This window comes from Poecilia latipinna, unplaced genomic scaffold (assembly GCF_001443285.1).
Source record: "Poecilia latipinna isolate Pla-1442-1.1 unplaced genomic scaffold, P_latipinna-1.0 Scaffold1568, whole genome shotgun sequence".
Lineage (NCBI taxonomy): Eukaryota > Metazoa > Chordata > Actinopteri > Cyprinodontiformes > Poeciliidae > Poecilia > Poecilia latipinna.
In genome coordinates this window covers 134,559-152,702 of record NW_015114184.1, presented here as the reverse complement: position 1 = coordinate 152,702, position 18,144 = coordinate 134,559, and the positions used below count along the sequence as shown (strand labels likewise).

The following is an 18,144-nucleotide window of genomic DNA, read 5'->3' as shown; positions in this document are numbered from 1 at the left end:
ATATTATCTGGTCCTAACTTTATCAGATCCCCCTCGTACTCAGAATGAGCTGCAGAGGAAGTTACATCTCCTGACAGTCGATCTAGATAAACCCTCAATCATGAAGTCAGCTCAGGCTTTTTGCTTTAACACTGTAGCAGGAAAGTCATTAGGAGGGATCTACCCCAGGACTGAAACCTTGGAAAGGCTTGACTGATTTCTTTACAACTTCTGCAGAAGACGCTTTACTGTTTACGCCTGTTAAAATTCAGTTTGTTGTTGCGTGATGAATAATTTGTGTTGCGATGTGTTGCGCACATTTCCACATCCCTTTAATGTTTCGTACCTGTAAAATCTTTTTTTTTTTTTGTCATTTTGAGTAAAAGACTGAAACAAAGTAGTGCATAAAAGACTAAGATTATACTGAATTTGGCATGGATTTAACTTCATCTTCCTTAGTCACTACTTTGTGGAAGTAACCTTTATGCAGTAGAACCACCTTTGAATGCAATGACAGCTGCAAGACTTTTGTGACTTAACTCTACCAGATGAGCAGAGACTGTCAGCTAATTATTTTTTTTAAATGTCTTGATCTCAGTCACATTGTACATTAACACTTGTGACAGATTCTCAGTTAAAGTCTGGACTTTGGATGAGCCATTGAATATCACTATACTTTGATCTAAACCATTTCATCTCAGTTCTGGCTGTAATGATAAGAGGTTGTGATAAGAGGGTTTTTTTTTTTTGTTTTTGTTTTTTTTCCCCCCAGGAACGTTCTCTATTTATCTCCATTAACCTTCATCAGCTCTTTCCAACTTCCCTGTTCTTGCTCAAGAAAAAACATCTCCCTAGCATGATGCTGCCACCACAATCTTTCATTGAGTAGATGATGAGTTAATTTCCCCCCACATATATTTTATTTTGCAGACCAAAAATGTTTATTTGCCTCTCCTCCGACCAGAGGAAATAGAAGATGTGCCACACTTTTAAGATTCCATTTTGTAAGGATATGGTAAACATGCAAAAGTATGTTTCACTTTGCATTTATGAAGTCCAAACCTTTACTTTAAGGTTTGCAGTTTTCCTGCGACAAAGTGTAGAAAAATTAAGCGGAAACATTTGTGAGGCCCAGGATAACGCTAAGGCCACATATGTGCAGAGAAAGAGAAGGCAACAAAGAGGAAGGCAAAACATGTTCAAAGTCTCATGAAGGTCGGAGAGCTGAGTATGAAAATTTAGGATCAGAAAATGATGACATTTCAAAATCGGAGTCGCAAAATGCTGAAATTTCTCATTTGCTTTGAACAGCAGCCTTTGCATAAAAAAACTGTCTTGGCAGATTATAATGAATTCAGACAGTGCTGTTTACAGACAAAGCAGAATATTTTTATCCCTGAGGACAAACTCAATCCGTCTCAAGGTTAGTTAAAGAATGCACAAAGGGATCAAGATAAAAACTTCACATTTTATCACAAATCAGGCATTTGTGTAACATCAACAATAGCCTTTTGTTAAGCCTATAGCATAATCTATTCCATATCTCCGGTGTAGAAGAAGCTTCAAATTGGGCAAATGTTATCTTGCTTGGAAAAGCCAGCTAATCTCCAGTCATCTCTGTATCTATCTGAAGTCCCTCTTTTGCCATAACAAGAGCAGAGGTGATGTAAGAGTCAGTTTGAGATGGAATAAATCACTTGAAGAAGCAGCTTTGCACTGTTGTGACAGGCGACAGCCGGAGGCTAGTTGAAGGACGGCAATGGGCATGAAGGTGATCCACCTGCCTCTCTTTATAACATTTCCTTGCCACTGTAGAGAAAAAGGTTACAAAGTTAGGTTTATGATTACTACAGAGAGAGAAGAGGGAGTTTATACAAAAACTGACATACATGCACACATGCTCCCACATTGACTGCCAGTTGTGATTGGCCAGATCGATATTTGACCACAAGAGTTACTATTTGACCACTCTTTCAATTAGAAATGGCCATTCTCAGTACATGTGTTTTATTTACTGGCATGGATATTGGTTTAAAATACAGTCCAAAAAAACCATTCACTGTTGCTGAGGTTTGGGCCTTTCCAAAACTTTTTGTTGGTGCCCAAAATGAGATGCAAATATTTTTAATGTTTTCTTTTCCGGTGTCGCCAGATACATGCTCAGCATAGTGGATTGCTGCAAAGTTAACAACTTGATCCACTGTTACCGCATAATCATTTAGGAGGAGGGATTGCTGTAAAGTGTGTCACATGAGGCTGGGTTTCCTTAGTTTAAAAATAAAAAAACTGTTTACCTCTTGGCAATATGTATAGTTTAAAATCTAGAGTTGAAATGGAACGTTGAATCTTTTTGCATGGCTGGAATTAACTATTTATTCTGGATTTGTTTATTTTGTAAACTACTGTCAAACATTTGTTGTGGATCAGAGCCATATAAATAAACTGAACTGAATTGAATTGAATTGAATTGAATTGAATTGAATTGAATTGAATTGAAAAATGAATTGAATTCAAAGACTCACATCGACATCTCCAAACATAGTTAATGCCACAAAATAGTTCCCACCATAAACATTTTTACAGAAGGCGTTTTGTTTATCTATGTGAGCTAATGCATTTTTTTTTATCATTTCCATTTTAAAGCAGATTTTTCCTTTTTGCTCCACACTCTCTCATGATGATGTAAAAAATGCCTAAGTGTGGTTAGATACCTTTCTGCAAGCTGCACCTGAACCGTTTGAGTTTTGTTGCCAGCAAAATGCTTCCGGCATTCTTCTGGGTGGATACTTTACCTCATCATTCAACTAGTTTTCTGACACACATCTGGCTTTTAAATCGAATCTTTCAATTTTCAAAAAGGTTGAAGTCGGGGTTTTGGGAAGAATATTCTAGAAATTCAATGTCAACATACACCATTTATCTAAAAAAAAACAAAAAACTGATATGTGGTTGGGATCATTGTCTTGAAGAAAAAAGTATTCCTTTTAGTCATCTGACCAAACTCCTAGCATTGGAATAATGGAAAAGTTAGAATGTAGATAATGTAACCAAATAAAAAAACATATAATGATATACAAACTGCTGGAATACCAGTGTCTCTCACCAACTATGAGTTGTGTGTTTATAATTGACAGTGTGAGATTTGCAAAATCCCTACAATAAATTCAAATTTGTGCAACTAATTCCATTTCTTTTCTAATCAATTCAAATAGGTTTTATGATTATTCAGTCCTTTACTGAATAATCATAGGTTCCATTTGTGAGCTGCAAACGTTGACAAAAGTGCATACTGCCCCAGCAGGTTCTCAAACATTTATGAGTTCTTCAGCTCATGTTGCTCCATGGAGGCCTGTCAGATTTCATTGCATAATTCGGTGCTCTGATCCAGCTTCTATTGTGCCAACATACCTCTATTTGCCAGGATGTTTTCTATTGCAGCTCCATCTGCTCAGGAGCTGGAATAACAATGACTGAGAGTGTACCGGTGTTCTGACTATCTGGGCTACCTAGTCAGATTTTCCTACCGTAGCACGGATAGATAGCTATGTACGGAAGAGGATTAGGGCCCCTGAAAAAAAAAGAATTCTGACTTGAATATCAGAATTCTGACTTGAATATCAGAATTCTGACTTTTTTCCCAGAATTCTGACTTCTTTTATTTTCAGTGACCCTAATCCTCTTCTGTAGCTATGTCTATCTGTTGGTGCTAGTGCACAGGTAGGATGTATTAATAAGAAACCTGCTGAGTAAGCAGCATGTGACGTAGCATCGACGTGTGCATGTGCATTACCACAAGGTAGGATGGATTAATGGGTAGGACGGATTAATGGGTAGCACATAAAGTTACAACACCGGCTGGTCCCTATTTAAGCAGCAGATTGTAAGAAAAATCTCATGTTGCATTAAATGTAATGAGGGATTAAAGCTGCATTCAGTTTGATGATTGTCTTATTATGTGGTGATAATGTGCGTAATAACTGTCATTTATTATAATGAGACATTATTTGTTTGGTAATACTAAATTAAAACCCACAAATATACAATCATTTTCGTACGAGTTGCTTGTATTCATCACTATCACAGAGGCTACTTTAAAGCTGCATGCTTAAATACATTCACACGAGGGCACAATAATAGAAGTTATGCTCATTTATATCTTTGTATGTCTGGCTCTGAGATAATTTAGCACAAGAAAAAGCTAATTTACTAACTGCAGCTTTGCAATTAAACAGATACTACAGATATCAGTTGCCTAGCAAAAGCCTATTTTCTGTTGAGTAAATCTAATAGTATTGTCAGGAAGGAGAGATTTACAAGACAATGTCTGCTGAGCTGGAGCAATTATTTAAATATATTATTTTTCCTCTTGGAGAGTCTGTCAGGATCCGTACATTAAAGTAGTCAAGAGGAACTGTGATCTAATGGCGCCCACTTGTGTTAAACAGGCCCACCTGCACCATGTCATGTTGACTTCCACTGACACGTCTGCACGGCACTTCACAGTTTAGCTCACAGGTTCACACAGTCGACACCTTGTCAAATGACAAAGAAAGACAGAGAAATAAAGAGAAAATAACTGAGAACTGGTTTTCGCACCGACTTGCTGTTGCTTCTTCACTCCTTTGTCTTCCAGATAATTCCTTTGTGCATCTATTGTGAAAATAAATTTCCAGTAAGCTGTGAACACATCATAGGCAGAAACAAAGGGGGTAAGGAGAGAAGAGGTGGGGACTGAGACTTCCTGCAGGTTTCTGTTTTTTTATCATCTGTTTAGGTGGACTTTGTTTTCTATATCAGCTCTGCAGTTTCTATTTGCACCTACATCTCCATCTGCCTGAATACAGTAGCTATGTGCATGTAAATCATTAATGTATGTGTGCGTAAAGGAAATAATCGAACTTCTATAAAAAAAAACTCAAATTACAGTGCATTTATTGTAGACACAAACATTTATTACATTTATTACTATTACTCAAAATGATTTACAGCGAATGAAACCTTTCCCAGAAAATTTGAATGGTACATAAGAGCAATGAATTATACATTTTAAATGTTGGCCTAGTCAAAAGTATCTCCGTCCATGTACTGTGCTGTATATACGTACAGCATACAATACTTGGCTGGTTCTCATTTTGCAGTAGTTATGGCATCAATGCTGCATGAAATTGAGGCAATCAGCCTGTGGCTTTGCTGAGGGGTAAGTAAGCCTCGTTTGATTTTGCTCATTTGCATTGTTGGCTGGCATTTAATTCATCTTCCTCATAAGCACAGTGAAACTACAGTAATTAAAGGAGGTGTTGGATACTGAACTACCTCATTGGCTACCCTCGGTATGTGAGGACACAGGGCTGAGTCTCTGACAGGATGGTCAGCAGCCCCGCAGGGAACTGTGCTGTCATCTTCACTGCAGGCTTTTCCGTCAACTCCACACACTGCCACCTGGAAAAGTTCTCTGATGGCTCTAGCTGGCCTCATCACAGGTGAGGATGACTCACAGTACAGACTTTGTGGGCTGGTGCCATCGGAACCAAAACCCGATCATCACTGCTAAAACCAAGGAGCTGGTGTAAACTTCTGCAGGTGCAGACTCACCTCACTGGCATCGGTGAACATCCAAGGAGTGAACTTTAAGATAGTTTAAGTGGTGTTCACCTGGACAATAAACAGGACTGGACTCACACTTGACAACTCTGTGAAGGGAGGGTCAGACTGTACCAGCTGAGAAGGCTGCGGTCTTTTGGAGTGCAAGGTTAGGGTACTAACCCACAGACATTATTTGACTCTATGGTGACATCAGTAATCTTCTATGGTTTTGTCTGTTGGAGGAGAAACGTATCTGCAGCTGAGAGGAAATGGTTAGATAAGTTCATCAGGAAGGACAGCTCTGTGCTAAGACTCTCCCTCGACCCAGTGCAGGTGGTGGGAGACAGAAGAACTCTGGCTATAAAATCACATCACTGATGGACAGATTCTCCCACCCGACACATGAAGCTGTTGCTCAGCTGGAGAGCTCCCTCAGTGACAGATTGCTTCATCCGAAATGCACAAAGGAGCGTTATCAGAGATCCTTCCACTCAGCAGCTGTCAGACCTGATAACCATCACTGCTCCCAACAAACTCAATAAGGGTTCACACATATTCTAGTATCTGTACAGCTTTACTCATTCTGAGTAATATTCTCCTATCAGCATATCTCTGCTGTTGCACAGTTTTTATTGTCACTTACTGTAAATTGTCTGTTTAATGCTTAAATACACATGCCTGTTGTACATTTGTAAATTAACCTACTCAAATTCATATTCCTTTGGACTAGGGCACATTATTTTTATTTTATTTTTACCTACACAATATTTATGTTGAAATTTTGCCCTTACTGTACAGTATTTTTCTTCTTCATTCTGTTTTTTTATTTATTGCTTTAATCTACTTGCTTTGATTGCCTTTTATTTTGCTGCTGTTGCACAGAAATTTCCCCATTCTGGAACAATAAAGGATATTTCTATTCTGCTCTATTGGTTCCCCAAGTCATTATCAACTGTGAAGACCTTCTCTCTGAATCTCAAGCAAATTAAATTCTGTTGTTCTCCACTCTTCTATCAGACTCTGGGATTTAGATTTCAAACTCCAATGCAAATCTGAAAAATGCATAAAACATAATTGTACATACTTGCTACAAAAACGTCCTGTGCAAACATCCATATACAGCGAGCGTAACTAGTGTTGGGTCACAGAAACACACAGATTTACACCCACCTGCACTCAGACACAAGGTTGAGAGGCCTTTCGCAGCTTTCGCTGCTTCACACTCACTTTCATTTACTATTCATGAAAAGGTCAGAGCAGTCATCCCCATACCGAAAAACACTAAAAACACATCTAGGGGGCTGCATGAGCTTTTGTTTATGCCCAGTGGCTCTCCTTATTCTTCTTCATGAAATGTTTACACCTCCAATGAAAAACAACCTCGCAGGTAATTCATGGATTCAAAACCTTAACAGTAATTATTCATCTTTCGCTCCTATTTATGGCAGCCACTATGTTTTCTAGAAAAGGCTAATGGAGTAATTATTCACTCATCATCCAGGTGGTCTTACTGAGTATGAAATCTTTAATAGTTGTCCTTGCTTTAAATAAGACATCTGTTCAGAAATACGGGAGCCTCCTCTGCAACACTCCACAGTCACACCATCCCCTGCAGAGATGTTTCTATACGAGTCTGTCTTTGAGAAGATTAGAAGAGCGGAGCTCCAACTGTGAAATAGTTCTTCAAAAGTTCCCAGACACTGTGATGTTTCTGCATGGCCCCGGCTAATTCCTTTTCAACCTCCCTGCGTGCACAATGTACATAACCGCAGATGTTTAGTGGTAGCTAACAGATCACAACATACACAGTGCTGGAGAAACACAAAGATGTGTGCATCAAATTTATGCTGATAAAATCCTCTTTTTGAAACAACAAAGCATTTTACTTGAAAGAGAATAGCAGAAAATAAATGCGATGTTAGCGTTACGCCCATTCTGTCGTTTTAGATACTTTATTTCTCTACACTCCTGTTCCTCTCTCCCACCTTCCACAACTTCCACACACACAAATTCACAAATGCACAGCGGCTGCTAAATCTGGGTCATCACTGTGGAGAGATGTGAAAGTGAATGATAAATCAAAAGCATCAATTTCCCCGAGGCTAGATTGTGGCAGTGGACAGCATGTAAGCCAAATGAAAGGTAGATGAAGGCACACAGAGTTGTATATGTATGACTTTAGAAGACATTGTAATGGTACACATTAATTCCTAAAGTTATTTTAAAGCCATAGCCACAGCTGCTGGTCACCTAACTCAACCTACAGCCAACATTTAAATGTCAACATCAATTGTTTGTTATGATTTGCTTTCCCCAATAAATAAGACATTTTAAAATTTCATAACAGAGTGATCAGGCAGGGAAACCCCACAAAGCCTGTATTTGAGAATAAGTGCAGGATCAAATTAAATCATATCTCTCTTTTGCTCTCGCATTATGCCACCCTGTGCAAATGCAGGGGTGTACCCTTTTCAATCTTCACCATCTCATCTCCTCACTGATGTTTGCTCCTGAAAATACACAAAGTAAACAGGCCCTGTATTCTTTTAACGTTCCAAAATCATCTGTGACGTCAAATTCTGCACATGCCGATGAATTCTGCACCACACTGTCAATGGTCTATTTTTCTTGTGTTTGAGGAATAGGCCACATGTCGGCCTGAATCAGTGGAAAACTGTGGACTAAAGCATCACCAACAGGCTTAACTTTATTCAAGAGGAAAGCAAAATATTAGATGACATGGGTGAACAAAAGAGTTCATTCTAGGCAGATCGTGGAAAATTTGGATACAGAAGGAACCTGTTAATTACTAGGGTTGGAGTTTATGATGATGTGCTCATTACAGAAAGGTGAATTATTATTATCCATTCATTGTCTGTACCCATTTATTCTTGCAGGTCTGCAGAGGGGCTGGTGCCTATCTTTACTGAACATTGGGCAGGAGGCAGGGAACACCCTGGACTGGTCTGCAGTCCATATTGCAGGACATCACATAGATAGGCAGGACAAACAACCATGCATACACACACACACACACACACACTCATACAATTTAGAGAGACATATTTGCCTCACAGTCCCCAGACTCAGGACAATAGAGGCAATATTGCTACCAAATGTGCCACTGTGCACCCCCATACATTATTACATTATTACACACCCTGCATAATAATGTATATTATTACAATGGAGGTATACGACGGTATGTAAATATCATTCAAATTTATTATTGTTAACTATATTGTAAAGCAAACAATATGACATGGCAAAACCTTCTACTCTTAACTTTAACAACAGATAAACATCGCAAACATTCTGGACTGTTCTAGAATAAGAAACCCAGCTGTCAAAAGCATGGTTGGTATGCATGGATAAAATCAACATGCTTTGCAGACAGGACCAGAAAAAAACTAATCCATCTACTTTGTCCAGTTCAGTTGTGAGGGAAAAAAAAACTACATATCCCATCAACCTATGACGTCACGACTCAAAACTACAGTGACCAACCATGTGACCTGTTTTTGCGTATTCATTGAATCGGGATATTCTGCTTCAGAGGAAGAAAAATAAATACGAGTCTCTATAAAGCTTGGTATTTTTTCAGTTAAATATATTTTAAATCCTTCCGTTACTATTGGACAGGGACTTTTAACATTGATTTATAATCTAAACGCCAACTCTCTATTTTGACGTTCTTCGTCAGCGAAACATTTGGAAATCCAATTTAATGATTTTTAGTGCATGAGTAAGCTTAGTTAAGTACAGACGGAAATATCTAGTAATTAAACGCAAAGATATTTGTAATGTTAGTTAATCTCGGTGTCTATAATTTACCATAGAACAATTTAAATCATTTTACATGATTTAAAATCTTCTCGGCTTTTTCCGAGGCACCACAAACGCCGCACTGATTTTGTTTCGGAAGTCACTTCCTTTTCTTTACAGAGTTTGATGTCGGGTCATAATGGCTTACCTGCTCTTCACCTGCCTTGTTCTCTATGTTTTGTCCATTTGCTCTGCTTCACCGCCGAATTTCGTGCTTTTCTTCGCAGATGATCTGGGATTCGGGGACTTGGGCTGTTATGGACACCCGAGTTCACTGACTCCTAACCTGGACCGCCTGGCAGCAGGAGGACTTCGATTTACAGATTTTTACTGCACCAGTCCGGTCTGCAGCCCCTCTAGGTACCCCACCGCCTTATGACAAGGTGGTCAACAAGCAATTTATTGTACTAATTTGATAATATAACAAGTGTTTGGGATACCAATTCTGTCCCGTTCTGCAGCTTTAATTTCCCTGCATTATTAAAAGATGTCCTACTGGATTGCATTAACCAACTACCTCAATTTCATTGCTTGCTTCTCAGAGCATCGTTGCTGACAGGTCGCTACCAGACCCGCTCAGGCATCTTTCCAGGTGTATTTTACCCAGGCTCCATTGGGGGTCTCCCACTGAATGAGACCACCATTGCAGAGGTGTTGAAACCTTTGGGTTATGCCACAGCTGCTGTGGGGAAGTGGCACTTGGGCTATGGAGCCAATGGAACATTTCTTCCAACCCAACAGGGGTTTGACCAGTACTTGGGAATCCCATACTCTCACGACCAGGTTAGAGTTTCAAAACCCAAAAAAAAAAAAAAAAAAAAAAAAAAAAAATTACATTTGAAATGATCTGTATCTAAATCTGCTTTTCTGCTTTTCTCTCAGGGGCCATGCCAGAACTTGACCTGTTTCCCTCCAGATGTAAAGTGCTTTGGACTTTGTGATGTTGGAGTAGTAACCGTCCCTTTGGTCCATAATGATAAGATCAAGCAGCAACCAGTCAACTTCCTTGATCTGGAAAAGTCATACAGCGACTTTGCAACCAATTTTATAATCGCATCTGTCAAGAAAAATCAGCCTTTCTTTCTCTACTACCCATCACATGTAAGTAATAAAACAATGTGAGATTTGACAATAATCTTTTTCTAGTACACTTTAGTTATGTTGCAGACAGTGAAAGGGTAATTAATATAACTGTCTCTGAATCACTAAATAACTTCAGTGACTCAAGCCAAGAAGTTTATTTTGTATGATTCTAGATTTATTATGTGTCTGTTACAAATCAAACGTGTACTTTTTACAAGAAACTCATTGGTTTTTCTGTCATTTGCCTAGTTTTTATGTTGCCTCCATAAAACTCTTAATAACATCAAAACACAACTTTTTCTTTTTTATATATATTTTTATGCAGGCTTAGCTTCTTGAGTTTTTCCTCTTCAGGTGTTTTTTTTTTTCTGTTTTGAGAGTTTGCTCAAACTAAAGATAGTATTATTCGCTCACATTTAACTGCAAGAGTGTTTTACAATTCCAGCAGGACCAAATGTATTTTAAAATCTGTAGTTTTTTCTAAAAACGTAGTATTTCGTATTTTTTAGCTATATTTGGATTATATTTTCCATCATGCTTTTTTTTTTTTTTCAGCACACTCACTACCCTCAGTATGCTGGTACCAGAGCAGCAGGTCACTCTCTGAGAGGTCCATTTGGTGACGCCCTCTTTGAGTTTGACAGCACAATAGGAAACCTAATAGCGACGCTGGAACAGATGGGCGTGATCAACAACACACTTGTGTTCTTCACTGCTGACAATGGGTTGGTCGGTTGTTGTGGTAAAGAAATGAAAAAGAGTAGAGATGTTAAAGACATGCACCTTTTTTGCAGATATTTTACAGTAATACAGAAGTACCTGTCCTTTTTCTCTTACTGTGTTTAAAAAAATGCAACCCACTGTTGTAGTAAGTCCTGAAAAATGTGACAAGGACTCGCCTTTCATTTTTGTCGTTGTTTTGAGCGGTAATGTTCATCTCTCACTTGAAAATGGTTTAGGAATAATATAACTCTCATGTACTGCTAAGGCAGATCCGTTAGGGAGGTAGAGTGATACATTAGATGGCTTTTGCTCTGTTCTGAGAATCGACTGATGAACTTAGCCACATAAAATAACTTGAACAAATGATTAAAAACATGTTCTTGCAGCATAGCTGAAAAAAAAAAAAACATTTCAGGAAGTTTTGTGCTATGAACTGACAGACATACTTTTTATAGAGCAAGAAGGAGAAGTGAGACCCTCAAAACATGTGATTTCTAATGTTACAGCATCACTTGCACATTACAGAAGCAGTGATTACAAACAGAGATCTGTTCTCCTGTGATGTAACCCTGTCTACCCACATCATTTTTGAAGAGACTGAAAACTTGTAAACAATCTCAGCAATGTTTGATATAATTAAACAGAGTATTATTTCTCTCTCTCTCTCTGTGTGTGTGTGTGTGTGTGTGTGTGTGTGTGTGTGTGTGTGTGTGTGTGTGTGTGTGTGTGTAGGCCTGAACTGATGCGTATGTCGCGTGGTGGAAACTCAGGCCCACTGAGATGTGGCAAAGGTACAACATATGATGGAGGCATGAGGGAGCCAGCCATTGCATTCTGGCCAGGGGTCATCAGACCAGGTAAGGACAAACTACCTCTTCTCACCTCTGATGTTTTTCTGGTTTTAGTCACACATCATAAATTACCTTAATGACTATATTTATGAGCACACTGCTCATAAATATAGTCATTATATTTTTTTTTGCCAGGAGGCTTAGTAACGTGGCTTTATGGCCCTTTGACGTCACCCCCTTCACTCGTGTCTTTGTTTTGACCATTGTTTTGTCTGAATGTTGCCATTTGCCCTAATGTGTCCTTTCCTCTTGTTTGTTTTTTTTTGTTTTAGGTGGAGTACTCTCTATTTAACCCAGAAAATGATTATTTTAGTTTATTAGTAATATCAGAAATTGTGGAGTACGCACTATTTAGATCAATATTATACAGCCCATAAATGGAATCAGAATTAGAATTAGAATAACTACAAACTTGAAATCCAGAAATACTTAACAGGAACAGTCACTGCTTAGTTTATATTACTTTTAACCCAGAAAAGGATTTAGAACAAACTTAGAATTGCGGAGTACTCACTTTAACCCAGAAAAGGAATTAGATCAGTCACTCTTTAGCTTATTTTATCAGAAACTCACTATTTAGAAATGGTATTAGATACTTAGCAACCCTGAACAGGAGCACTTAGTTTACATACTTTAGAACAACAGTAGATTATTTTTCTTTCCTTTTTTTCTTTCCTTTGGTTTGTTATTTTGTTTGTGTTTCCTGTTAACTCATGTAAAGCACTTTGAATTGCCTTGTTGCTGAAAATCTGCTATATAAATAAAATTACCTCACCTTACCTTACTGCTAGGGTTAACTTTGTTTTTATCTTCTTAGTCATCTCCTGTCACTATGAAAGCATTTATTGTAATGAGCCTGCAGTCACAGCGGCTCTGTTTCTGGACTGTTTCCGTTAAGGGGTGACCCATGAGATGGCCAGCACTCTGGATATCCTCCCAACCATTGCGAGTCTGGCTGGAGCCAAGCTTCCCCCGGTGATACTGGATGGGTTTGATATGACGGATCTCCTCTTTCACAAAGGAAAGGTGACAGCTGTGTCCTCTTGTGTTCTTTAATTAGAAAGCGATTTTTAAACCAGGCTGACTTAAGCATAATATGTGTCTTTGATCTCATTCTCTGTTTTGCAGAGTAAAAGGGAGGCAATGATGTTCTACCCCATAGATCCTAATGAAAAGTACGGCCTGTTTGCTGTAAGATTGGGAAAGTACAAGGCCCACTTTTACACAAGAGGTAGAACCCAAAGCACACAGAGTATACTGGGTGTAAAGCAATTTTTTGTGTGAAATATGAATGGCTTCATCAGTCTGTTTAAATAATGACTTTTAGTCATTGATTGTTAATGTATCCCACAACTTTATTCAAAAAAGGTTTAAAAAACGGGACCGTCAATGTGCGTGAATTATTTACTATTCGTACTAGACAGAAATCTAAATAAATTACACCAAAATCCTGGACACAGTTAAAATGTAAAACCTTCAGAATTGTACAGCTCATTGATTTGCACGTTTTATATCTGTAAGTGTTTGGTTGTATTCTGCTGTGAGTTAACAAATGGAAAAGCTTCATCTTTTCTCATACCATCTTATATTTAGAAACATGTCCACTTGATGTGCACAATCCTTTATTTTAATGAGCTTTACTGAAGGGGGATGTTGAGAATGTTGCTATAGACGTCAAAAGCTATAGAAATGAAGAATAAAGCAGGGATGTCAAAACATGTCCAAATCATTCTAAGGTCCATCTGTGATCCTCAAAAAGGTTTTTTCCTGCTAGCAGTATTTGCAGAAAGATGTTAATTGGGATAATATTTTGACAAATAAAAATGTTCTTAAAATGGTAAATATTATTTATAGCACAAAGTATTTGTCTGTTCTTAAACATATGAAGTAGGTATCTTCAATACAATAGCATTTTTTTAAGAAAGAAAAACCCAAGAGTTATGCAGTTAATCTGAAACTTGCTGATTTCTTTTACTGTTTTTCCCCATTAGGCGCCACCCACAGTGCTACCACCCCCGACCAAGATTGTTCTGATTTTGCGGTCCTCAAGGTCCATGATCCACCTCTCATTTTTGACCTGGAGGCCGACCCCTCGGAGCACTACCCTCTTCCTCTGGACGAGAGACCCGACATCCAAGCCGTGCTGGTGCAGATAAAGAAAGTCAAGGCGCAGTTTGAGGCGACCATGGTCTTTGGAGAAAGCCAGATATCAAAGGGAGAGAACCCGGATCTTGAGCCCTGCTGCAGTCCTGGGTGTAGCCCCAAGCCCACCTGCTGCCACTGCTGATTGGTGGCTTTGGGGGTGTTTGTGAAGACAAGGTGGGAGGAGACATATTTCACTGAATTGATCCTAAAATCTAAAGATCAGAGGACATTAAGGTCATGTGGGGTTTTGCACTAATCATACTATAATATTTTCCTCAATGAGGAAATTTTCTTCTAATTAACATTGATGTCTTTTAGTACTGTATGTTTCCCAACTTGAATACAAATGTTTGAATATTTGTACAAAAATGTTCACCTTAACATTCCTACATAATAAAATTTATGTGAAGCTCAATAAAGACGACAAAAAAGTTTCAGACATCAAGCATATATTTTATTCATAAGACCAAACCCATGACAAGGCAGAGTGATTTTTTTGTTGTTGTTTTTCAATTTTTCTTAAGTTTTCCTTGAATTTTTTAAAGATACAAGATAGGTTATGTTGGCTTTTTCCACATACTGTTTTTGCTCTAGGTATACAGTGATGAATCTTGAAGTAATAAAGTCAAAAGTTTGGTTTAACTGTATTTCTCAGTGGCTATATGGGACTAGACCATCCACAAAGGCTGTTTTAGTGGAGCTGCTTTGAAGAGAACGGGGTTTTTAACTCGGCTGGAACAAGATAGAAAACGTAGTCAGAAGCGAGTAGATACATAGATCAGAGATGGATCACGCTGTTTTTGCTCAGAGGCGATGACCACAACGGGCAAGACGCGATACGATAGTTTTCCAGTGGCATCTGAGTATCTGAGTGGGTTTAACTCCACTGTTAACGTGGTGCGGAGGGTCGCTCTCGCACTCTGGTGGCCCCACAGCTCACAGATGTGCCCTAAGTGTGCTGCCGAAGCCTGTCTGTGTAGAAACTATGGAGCCAGCAGGAAAGTTCCACCTGAGTGGCGAAACGTAACACATTCAAATTAAATTATTGCAGATCACGTAGATTTAAGTCTTTTCTTTGTTTTTAGGGATTTTTGTCTGGTTGTGATCTTTTTTTTTTTAAATAATGAATTTTTTAAATCATTTTACATACTCATTTTGTCAACATACTCAACATAAAGGACACAGCACTTAGATTTTCTATTGTATATACATGACCTAACTGACAGCGATATATATGTAGATAAAACCCTCACCCCTGCCATGTCGACATATACCACTGAAATCCTTCAGGTCGGGAGTGTGTTCTTTATCATGACTGAACGTAGCAGAGAAAGACGCGAAATATCTGGCTAAGATAACAAGAGCAATGTTTGCCGCTGGAAGCCTGAGTTTCAAATAACAGATGACTGCGGTGCCCGTTTCGTTTTTAGGTGTACCTCCGTCTTCTCCTATCTAAAAATATATGTTTCCGCAGTGTCAACACCGGCGGAGATTATTGAGTGCATTGTTTCATCTTTAACAAGCCTAGAAGCATTAAATAAATACGGGGAACCGGTGACTATTTTGTAGTTTACACGACTATAAAAACTCTCTTTGAAGCTCTAAGAAAAGGTTAGATTTCACTGACACCTGGACCAAGCAATAGCAGTTTACTGTGTCACTGACATGCAGCCACTGTTCGAACTAGTCTCTTTCCGAAATTTCAAAATAAAACAAAATGTTGGCTAACACATCACCCAAAACCACGATAATTCAGTCAAAACATTGAGAATATGGCTTGTCGGGGGGAGGGAGGGGGGGGGCGTCCAGCTATCTTTGACCTGAAAATCACATACTCTCCAGCAAAGCAGATTTTGCAGGTTTAATTGTGAGATTTCGTTTGTCTGGCTCAAATATGCCACAATCTAATTAATAAATATTTTATTTGATAAATATTTAAAATATGATCATATAAGTATTTTTTAATTATAAATGTAATAATTAAATCAATAAACGTGTCATATATTAATGTGTCAATAATATATTAATACACAAATCTAAATTGAAACCATTAATAAAAAGTAATTAGTTTTGTGCCAAAATAAATATTTATTTTATATTTCCAGTGCTACAGTTCAAGTTGAAAAAAAAAATATTAAGAATAATACTGAAAGCAAGAATAATAATAACAGGCTGCACAGTGACACACATAGCAGCACTGCTGCCTTGCAGCAAGAAGGTCCTGGGTTCGAATCCCGGGGTCTTTCTGCTTGGAGTTTGCATGTTTTACCTCTGCATGCAGACTCTCTGCATTGTCCTGCCCCACTGACCGCTGGAGATAGGCACCAGCACCCCTCACAGCCCCACTAAAAATAAGCATGTTAGATAATGTATGGATAGACAATAATAACAGTATTATAAAAAGATTATCGATGATAAATAGATTTATAAAAACAAATCATGTTATTACTCTGGATAGTCTGTAATGTCTAAATGATTAACGACAACAACGGTCATCTTGCCTGTAGCAGTGTTTGTTCCTGTCCTTCGATGGGTTAGACAGGAAGATAAAAATAAATTCAAGGGGTCCTGAAAAACAGAGCTACAAAGCTAAATGAAACAGACTCTAAGATAATTACATATCCTTTTAACATATAATAAAAGCAAACTTCTAAGTTTGAATTTGTTAAAACACTGAAAATAATACAAGATATATTTGTTAATTAATGCATTTATTTTTCTTTGAATTATTACGTGTATAAATATCTACAAAACAATGTATTTATTAATTGAATTGTGGCACTTTTGGGCTTCGGTAAATTTGCCATGAAAGCTACTTGTGGTAAAACGTCAACAAGCAAGACAACGGTCAGGTCAGGACAGGAGGGAAAATCAATGCTGTTATGTGATTCAGACAGTTACTGGATCTAATCCAATGTGAATAAAATATCTGCAGAGCTAATAGCATTAAAAGTTAGTTCCAAGTCAACTTTTCCAAGCTTATTCCACTTTTACATCTGGTGTTTTCCCATCAGAGCAAGCCATTGTTTCATTACTTTTTTTTTTTTTTACCCACATTGAAATCTATAGCAAAATCAGTCCCGTCTGTGTTCCCAATCAAATTCAATGAGGCAATGTATGTCTGTCTACTTTCTATACACGTATTTACAACACACACTTCATCTTGTACGAGACGCAGGGAGTAGGTTGAATAAAAGAGCTGCTAACTTTCTCTAATCGACTCCAACATTTTCTTCAGTACAAAGCAAGTTAGCTGTTTAAACCAAAAACAAAAAAACAAACAAAAAAAAGATATTTACAAACCTTTTGATTCTACACCATTCCCTTACGATTATTGAGCTGCTTATCATTCACTTGGATATGTGTATTTGTTGGTGTCAGTGTGCAGCAACCCTACCAGCCATGCATTGAGAAGTGATACAGCCGTAGTAGGTATAATGTAAGTTCAAATCAATAACTTTGTTTAAATAAACAGGTGCTCAGCTTTTTAGTTTTATATCATAGAAAAAAAACGGTAAAAGAAACAGGCAATCAGGGAAATCAACGGGAAAATGGATGAATGAAATCAGTCTAATAAATAGCTTACTGTAGAAACGATGATCCCAGTTTGAGAAGGATGCAGGAAAATATTTTACAGTGATCCTGGAGGAACGTAAAGAAAAGTAAAGAAAGACTGACAGTGTCCTCTGGTGGAAAACTTAACCAATGTACACAAGCTGTAGAGGAAAGGGGTCGTAATGTGAGCTCCGTCTACTCCAGGTAGATGTCTTCGGTAGGGCAGGCGTACTCCAGGTGTTCTTGGTAGTACTCTTGGAAGGCTCGACTGCAGAAAAAAGAGAAAAAAAAAAACAGACATGGGGACTGGTGTTGCATTTTAAAATTCGCTTTACAGTTGTGGTCAAAAGTGTACATACACTTGTAAAAAATCATCATGTTATGGCTGTCTTGAGTTTCC

At 38.2% G+C, this 18,144-nt stretch overlaps 2 protein-coding genes across 3 annotated transcripts in view; one reads left to right on the top strand and one right to left on the bottom strand.

Moving 5' to 3' along the window:
• Window positions 1-9,464: 9,464 nt before the first annotated feature.
• Window positions 9,465-14,627, top strand: arsa (arylsulfatase A). Its single transcript, XM_015058724.1, has 8 exons — window positions 9,465-9,747; window positions 9,930-10,170; window positions 10,270-10,488; window positions 11,026-11,195; window positions 11,926-12,050; window positions 12,943-13,070; window positions 13,173-13,275; window positions 14,036-14,627. The coding sequence occupies exons 1-8, from the start codon at window positions 9,527-9,529 to the stop codon at window positions 14,329-14,331; spliced, it is 1,503 nt and encodes a 500-aa protein (XP_014914210.1). The 5' UTR covers window positions 9,465-9,526; the 3' UTR covers window positions 14,332-14,627.
• A 61-nt stretch (window positions 14,628-14,688) lies between these two features.
• Window positions 14,689-18,144, bottom strand: part of mapk8ip2 (mitogen-activated protein kinase 8 interacting protein 2) — a 36,056-nt gene continuing 32,600 nt past the window's right edge. The window contains exon 14 of one of the 2 annotated variants that reach the window (XM_015058722.1): window positions 14,689-18,012. In XM_015058722.1, the coding sequence (XP_014914208.1) occupies window positions 17,940-18,012 (73 nt within the window). In that variant the 3' untranslated portion in view covers window positions 14,689-17,939. The remainder of the gene's footprint in view (window positions 18,013-18,144) is intronic. The other variant, XM_015058723.1, reaches the window with a different exon arrangement.

Excerpts from the sequence above, each read along its gene's own strand:
- arsa (XM_015058724.1), top strand. The coding sequence starts at position 9,527 with ATGGCTTACCTGCTCTTCACCTGCCTTGTTCTCTATGTTTTGTCCATT. Across the intron at positions 9,748-9,929 it reads CCGGTCTGCAGCCCCTCTAG|AGCATCGTTGCTGACAGGTC; the intron begins GTACCCCACCGC and ends CTTGCTTCTCAG. Across the intron at positions 13,276-14,035 it reads GGCCCACTTTTACACAAGAG|GCGCCACCCACAGTGCTACC; the intron begins GTAGAACCCAAA and ends TTTCCCCATTAG.